We start from the raw sequence: 6,355 nt of genomic DNA, 5'->3' as shown, positions 1-6,355 counted from the left end.
CTTTTTCAAGACCACAAAAAAGATTTGCCATCAAAGTCAGGCGGGTCTGCTTTTCAGGGAAGGCAAGCAGTTGTGATTGATAGAGAAGGGAGAATCTTCCGTTCACTTTCCAAGTCCCTACAACACCAGAGGCAGGACTGAGCCAAAAGCCCACAGCCAGGAACTACATGTGGGTGACAAGAACCCAAGCCCCTGGACCATCATCTATTGCTTGTCAGAGAGTTAACAGGAACCCAGATCAGAAGCAGGGAGGAACCTGGGCTTGAACTGGCCAATGGCTTAACCCATTGTGCCGTAACACCCTGCCCAAAAATCTGTTTCTTGATCTAGTTGATGACTAAAAGGGTTAAATCTTAAATAATTCATTAAATCATACATTTCTTCACACTACCCATATTTCTGCTTTATTTCACAATAAAAATCTTTTTGTTTAAAAAATGGTGAAGGGCCCAGCATGGTGGCCTAGCGGCTTAAGTCCTCGCCTTGAACGTGCCAAGATCCCATATGGGCGCCAGTTCTAATCCCGCCAGCTCCACTTCCCATCCAGCTCCCTGCTTGTGGCCTGGGAAAGCACTAGAGGATGACCCAAAGCCTTGGGACCCTGCACCCACGAGGGAGGCCCGGAAGAGGTTCCTGGTTCCTGGCTTCAGAATAGTGCAGCAACGTTGCGGCCACTTGGGGAATGAATCATCGAACAGAAGATCCTCCTGTCTGTCTCTCCTCCTCTCTGTATATCTGACTTAGTAATAAAAATAAATAAATCTTTTTAGAAAATGGTGAAAAAACAGCAGCTCTGAGCATCTGTCTTCTGCAAACTGTGGGGGCTGCAACTGGAAGATGAGGATTCATGACCTAGAGAATTAGGGCTGGATCATGGAAAAGAAGGTAGTTTAGGTCTGGAAGGATCTTTGTTTTTCTAGAAATTTCTGGACCGCATCCTTGGGGATGGGGCTAATAAGGCCTCAGTAAGAGGAAGAAGGGGCATGGGAAAAGAGTGCACCATCTTAGGACACAAAACTAGAATCAATTCAGAACTCCTCCAGGGGTAATGGCAAAGGGTCAGTCCCAGAACAGGGTCCTCATGACCATGCTTTGTGCCGCCTGGAGCCTGGGCTGCTCACTTCTGGCTTTTGGGAGAAGATCCAGTTAAGGAGTTCAGTATGGCTGTGATGGAAAACCAGCTCTTGAGACCTGCGGGGAACAGTGAAGGAGTCCTGTGAGACCGCCCCTCCTGCCCACCTTGGGCACTCAAGAGACAACACAACGCAGCCAGAACCACCCTCGCCCTCCTTCACCCCCACGAACTCTCCCTCTGACCAGAGAACAGACAGCACGATGTGTCACCAAGAGACTTTACCTCAGCAGCAGACCGCTGAGTCTCCATGCAGCCTAGGAGGAAAGCAGAAAGACAGGAATGCCCTTATTCATACTAGATGTCGAACTTGTCCTGAGGCAGGAGGGATGGCTGCAATGCACTTGACCAGGGACATTTCTGGCTTTAGGGACACCTATCCTGGCAATGCTTAACAAGCATAGCCAGTCACCTCTGCCTCACACCGTTGATGCTAAGGACTTAAATGGGAGTTGGGAAGCCCCAGGGCAGGTGACAGGGTCATTACCTTTCCAAGCCCTGAGGTAGGTGATGATGCCCACCAAAAAGAAGATCAGCCCAAGCAGGAAGCCTGCAACTCCACTTAGCATCTTTGCCCAGGAATGTTCAACCTGAGCTCCTGTGGGAAGGAGAACTCTAGTTAGCAAACACTCCCAATACTCTGTGCATGAACATGAGATCCCATAGCCTGCACTGGGCACCAAGTCCGAAGCTGCTTAGAGAAGAGATAAATCTAAAAATGGTTCTTGAGGTCAATACTTGTGTCACTGGAGTTGCCTCCCATTTGTCACTGGTTCACACAGCCCATAAGTATGTCCCCTAAACACTAGGACCAAAGTATTAGAGGAGACGGATCGCAGGGCTGAGAACAACTCTGATGTGATGAAACTGCCTTCCTTATGAGATGGCGGGAGGATGGCTTATCTAACACTTTTTCCCCCCGCCCAACCCAAAGATCCAGTTTCTGTGATTTCCCTAGATCAGGAGAAAGAAGACTCCATGCCATGACCAAGATAAATGTGGAGGCGTCACAAGCCCCACAATGGTCAGTATAATTCTGAATTGAGCCCAAAGTGTACAAGAAACTAATTCTTACTCCACTCCACAGATATGGGGTTCAGCAGGCTGGGGTGATCGACTAGGCAAGTGTAGATGTCTCCAAGTTCGGGGGTCATTTCCAGCATCTCGGTGGTCTGAAAGGTCCAGTCTCCATTTCTGATGAGGCCGGTGGACATGACCCCAGCAGTCTCCGCCTGCCCGTTCCTCAGCCACCTGACTCTGAGGTCCCCTGGGTAGAAGCCTGTCACAGAGCAGAGCAGCACATTGTGCTGGTGCAGGACGGGTGTCCTTTCTGGGGACACTGTCACCACTGGTGGCACTAGGAAGGGAGAGGAAATGAGACACGGTGAGAACAGGGCTCCTGGAGGAACTCTCACACCCCTGGTGTCCTTTCTCAGGAGCTCCCACAAGGGCCGCTCCCTTGGGCCCCGAAACCTCAGACCAAGGCCACAGTGACCTGATGGGTGAGGATACTTGGGGAGACACCCTTGATAGCAGAACACACCCACAGTCTCCCTTGTAACTCACGGATCTTGAAACAGAACATCATCATTCACAGGGAAGCTCCCAGTTGGTTGGGTTTTCCCAGGGGGGGGTCCCCAAACCGGCCAGACTGCACCTGCTCTCACCCTTTCTCCCCACAGTGAACGGGACTCCCAGCTTGTAGTTGCGTCTACAGAGCAGATCCACAGACGCCCTGCTCCTCTCCAGGATATCGGGCCGCCTGTTCCAAGCCTCGGCATCAGGCCGCCCCAGCTCCGTCAGGGCCACAAAGTGTCCCAGGTCACTGTCGAAGTGTAGGCACTCCTCCAGGTTGAAGATGAATCTGACCACGAACCGCACCTGCTCTGTCCCATTGGTGAAGTAGCAGTCAGCTTTTGCCTGAATCACAAAATCTTCTGCAAAACAATAATGAAAGTCCCCACCTCTGGAAAATTCCGTGCTTGATAAATTATGTCTGACCACAGGGATTTTAAGAGGAAGAAAACTTTGGGTCTCAGTGTGCTCGCCGTATGGTGCTGAGAAGAGAAGCAGTTGTCATGCAGGAAAGAAAGGAAGAGGCAGGGCTGAAGGGGGCGGGGTGCGAGTGGGAAGCAACATTGTACTCTTAATACAATTGTACTCTTCATACAATTTTTAAAGGTTATTTTTATTTTAACGGCATAGTTATGGAGAAAGAGAGGAAGAGGCAGAGAAAGGGATCTTGCATCCAATGGTTCGCCGCCCCCCAAATGGCCACAATGGCTGGATCTGAGCTGGTTTGAAGCCAGGAGCCTCTTCCAGGTTTCCCATATGAGTGTACGGGCTCGAGCACTTGAGCCATCCTCCACTGCTTTCCCAGGCCATAAACAGGGAGCTGGATCAGAAAAGGACCCACCAAGACTCTAACTGGTACCCATATGGGATGCTGGCACCAAAATATAAATGATACACTACAGTGCCAACCCCAAAATATAAATGTCTTAACAATATCAAACCATGATGGGTGTTTTTTTTAAGCCACCCTCCTACTAAGGCCACCCAGCCACATTTGGAGTGGATCTCTTTGGAGAGCCGAGAGTGGGAAAGGAGATGAGGGAAGGATGGAGAGTTCTGTCCTGGGCATTCATTGAATGTGAACTCCCTGAGCATGAGTGACCCCATTCTGAGTACTTGAGAGAAAATTCAGGAAACTCTGGGAAGAGGACCTCTGTCTATCTTCAGCTGCAAACTCACTTTCAGCTCTCAGTTCAGAGGCTTCCTCCAACGGCCACAGGAGGATGCCCCCGGGCCCACCTGCCCATCTCCCCTTCAGCAGCCAGTCTCGGGGCAGTCCACCTCTAAGTCCTGAACCCTTAGTTCTCCACATCCCTCTACAGGCTGAACTTGGGAGGGGGAATTGGGGGAGAGTGGCTGGGAAGGCAGAGAGAGTCTGAACTTGTCATCCTTATTTTAAATCTGCTGCCCTTTTCCAGTTGTGTGGTTCTGTGGACATGTTATAAGCTCGGAGAGGTTTCTGTTCTCTAAGAACAATGATTCCCTTCCCCCCAGGTTTGTTCCCGTTTTGTGCTGAATGAAACTCACACATTCAAAGGGGATTCTGTTCTTAGCTCAGTGCATCCTGTTTCCGCTCACAGACAAGTGCTTTCAGGTCTGACACTGTCCTGTGTTGGCATCTTCTGTGTCTTCAGCTAGAAAAATAACTGACAACTCACATTCAGGAACCTGAGAACATGAGTAGTGTAGACAAGTTCTCTTACTTAGAGCTGTACTACTGGGGCCAGTGCTGTGGGACAGCAGGTGAAATCACCTTCCACAGAACTGGTATCCCATAAGGGCACCAGTTCAAGTCCCAGCTGCTCCACTTCTGATCCAGCAGCTCTCTGCTAATATTAGTACTTGGGATAGCAGTAGAAGACGGCCCAAAGCCTTGGGACCCTGCACCCGCGTGGGAGACCTGGAAGCAGCTCCTGGCTGCTTGGCTTCAGCATGGCCCAGTGGATGGAAGATCTTTCTTTTTCTTTTTTCTCTTTCTCTCTCTTTCTCTCTCTTTTTCTCTCTTTCTCTTTCTCTTCTCTTCTCTCTCTCTCCCCTCTCTCTCCCTCTGTTTCCCTCTTTCTCCCTTCTCTCTCTCTCCCACTCTCTTCCCTCTCTCTCCCTTCCTCTCTCCCTCCCTCTGTTTCCCTCTCTCTCCCTCTTTCCTCTACCTCTCTCTTCCCCCATCTCTCCTTCTCTCTCTGTAATTTTGACTTTCAGATAAATAAATCTTCTTACAAAAAATGTGCTGCCACTCTAACCAGATCTTAATAGGTAACAGAAGTCACCTTTACTTCCAAGTTCATGTTATCTACCCACTTTTCAATAAACAGAGAGACAATGGTAACCATTAGAATAGGGTTTGGGAGTGGCAGCCATTCTCATACTGCACCTGCACCAGCTGTTACCGTGCCCTTGGCTGACACTGATACAATAAGGAATGCAAACAAGACTAAATGTTTTCCTCCCGTTGCCTCCTGATTCCTTGAATCTGTGGGAAGGAGTACTTCCTTTGTCATGACTCTTTAAAACCAGAAACCACCTCTGGTCCAGTCTAATCCCACCTCTGGTCCGGATCTATAGCAAAAGTCATCCCTCCCCATGGCAACGGTAGAATGCACACCTTGACAGCAGTGCCTCTCTTACCTGGAGAGTCTCTGTCTTGAGCCCCGGAGTAATGCAGCCAGGTCAGACTCACTAGCAGAGCCAACATCCAGCGGCGCCACATGGAATCCATTCTGGGGAGAAAAAAAAAGAAATGAAACAATAAATTCATCAGCCACTTTAGACTGGAACTTGCACCACACCACTGAGTCAAAAACAGTTTATAGAGTAGAGATCACTTAGTGCCTTCCCCGGATTGGAAACTTCACAGATTGCTGACCAATCAAAAGAGACTAGTATTACATCATTAGGTGCTGGGTAGAGTACCATAGGGTTGCGTTATACCACTCAAGAATTGTTTACCTGCAGAATCACTGACCGTAGCTCAGATATGTGGAAAATGGACTGGACAAAGAAGGACAAGGTATTCCACAGAGTATGAGGTCCTAGGATGACTGGGCAGGCTGCTTGTTGTGTCTCCTGCTGTCCTCATGTGGCACTGCCCCCTGCCTGCTCTGACCAATGGGTCTCACTTCCTATGGAGTGGCTGACATTGACAGTGGATGTGTAAATAAGAGGGAAAGTGGACAGCATTCTGGAGTGTAAACGTCAGGAAGTGGTGAGGGTTACAGAGGAATAGAGGAGATAGAAAATGACCCTTTCCTGAAAGCAGGAGAGGGCCATGAGAACAAGAGGAATATGCAGAGGAGTCGCAAAAGAATCTCAAGCAGCAGAAATGTTCCTAAGGATAGAAAAAAGAAAGTACAGGGGCAGGAAGGGGGGCACAACCAGTAAGATGGCAGGATAGGGCCTTCTGGCACCCCAGCCAGCAACGTGAAACGGAACAACTCCATGCAAAAAAGCACTCTGACAAGCATGAAGGAAACCAGGTTAGAAATTAGCAGCATGTGGGTGTAGCCGAGTACTCAGAAGAGACACACTCAAGAGAGTAGGAAGCACAGTTTTGCATAATCCATGTCACTTCTTCCTCTAACCGAAGCAGCACAGTGTGGAGAGAGACCCTGTGCATGATGGAAGGAAGAAAGGGGAACCCTAGTCCTTGCC

General features: G+C 49.4%; 1 protein-coding gene across 4 annotated transcripts; it reads right to left on the bottom strand.

Moving 5' to 3' along the window:
• Window positions 1–670: 670 nt before the first annotated feature.
• On the bottom strand, window positions 671–5,738 carry LOC101535219 (HLA class II histocompatibility antigen, DO beta chain). Of its 4 annotated transcripts, XM_058664845.1 has the most exons (7): window positions 5,654–5,738; window positions 5,333–5,424; window positions 2,800–3,069; window positions 2,208–2,489; window positions 1,620–1,730; window positions 1,358–1,389; window positions 671–1,191 (listed from the first exon to the last, which is right to left on the bottom strand). In XM_058664845.1, the coding sequence occupies exons 2-7, from the start codon at window positions 5,421–5,423 to the stop codon at window positions 1,156–1,158; spliced, it is 822 nt and encodes a 273-aa protein (XP_058520828.1). In that variant the 5' UTR covers window position 5,424; window positions 5,654–5,738; the 3' UTR covers window positions 671–1,155. The 4 variants fall into 4 exon arrangements, with proteins under 4 accessions (XP_058520828.1, XP_058520822.1, XP_058520844.1 ...); XM_058664839.1 differs by lacking the exon at window positions 5,654–5,738 and having other exon boundaries at window positions 5,333–5,509; XM_058664861.1 differs by lacking the exon at window positions 5,654–5,738 and having other exon boundaries at window positions 2,208–2,411; window positions 5,333–5,509.
• Between the last annotated feature and the right edge of the window lie 617 nt (window positions 5,739–6,355).

The sequence above is a fragment of the Ochotona princeps genome, chromosome 1, assembly GCF_030435755.1.
Source record: "Ochotona princeps isolate mOchPri1 chromosome 1, mOchPri1.hap1, whole genome shotgun sequence".
In the NCBI taxonomy this organism is placed as follows: Eukaryota; Metazoa; Chordata; class Mammalia; order Lagomorpha; family Ochotonidae; genus Ochotona; species Ochotona princeps.
The sequence above is the reverse complement of the archived record's forward strand: the minus strand, read 5'-3'. Positions and strand labels throughout refer to the sequence as shown.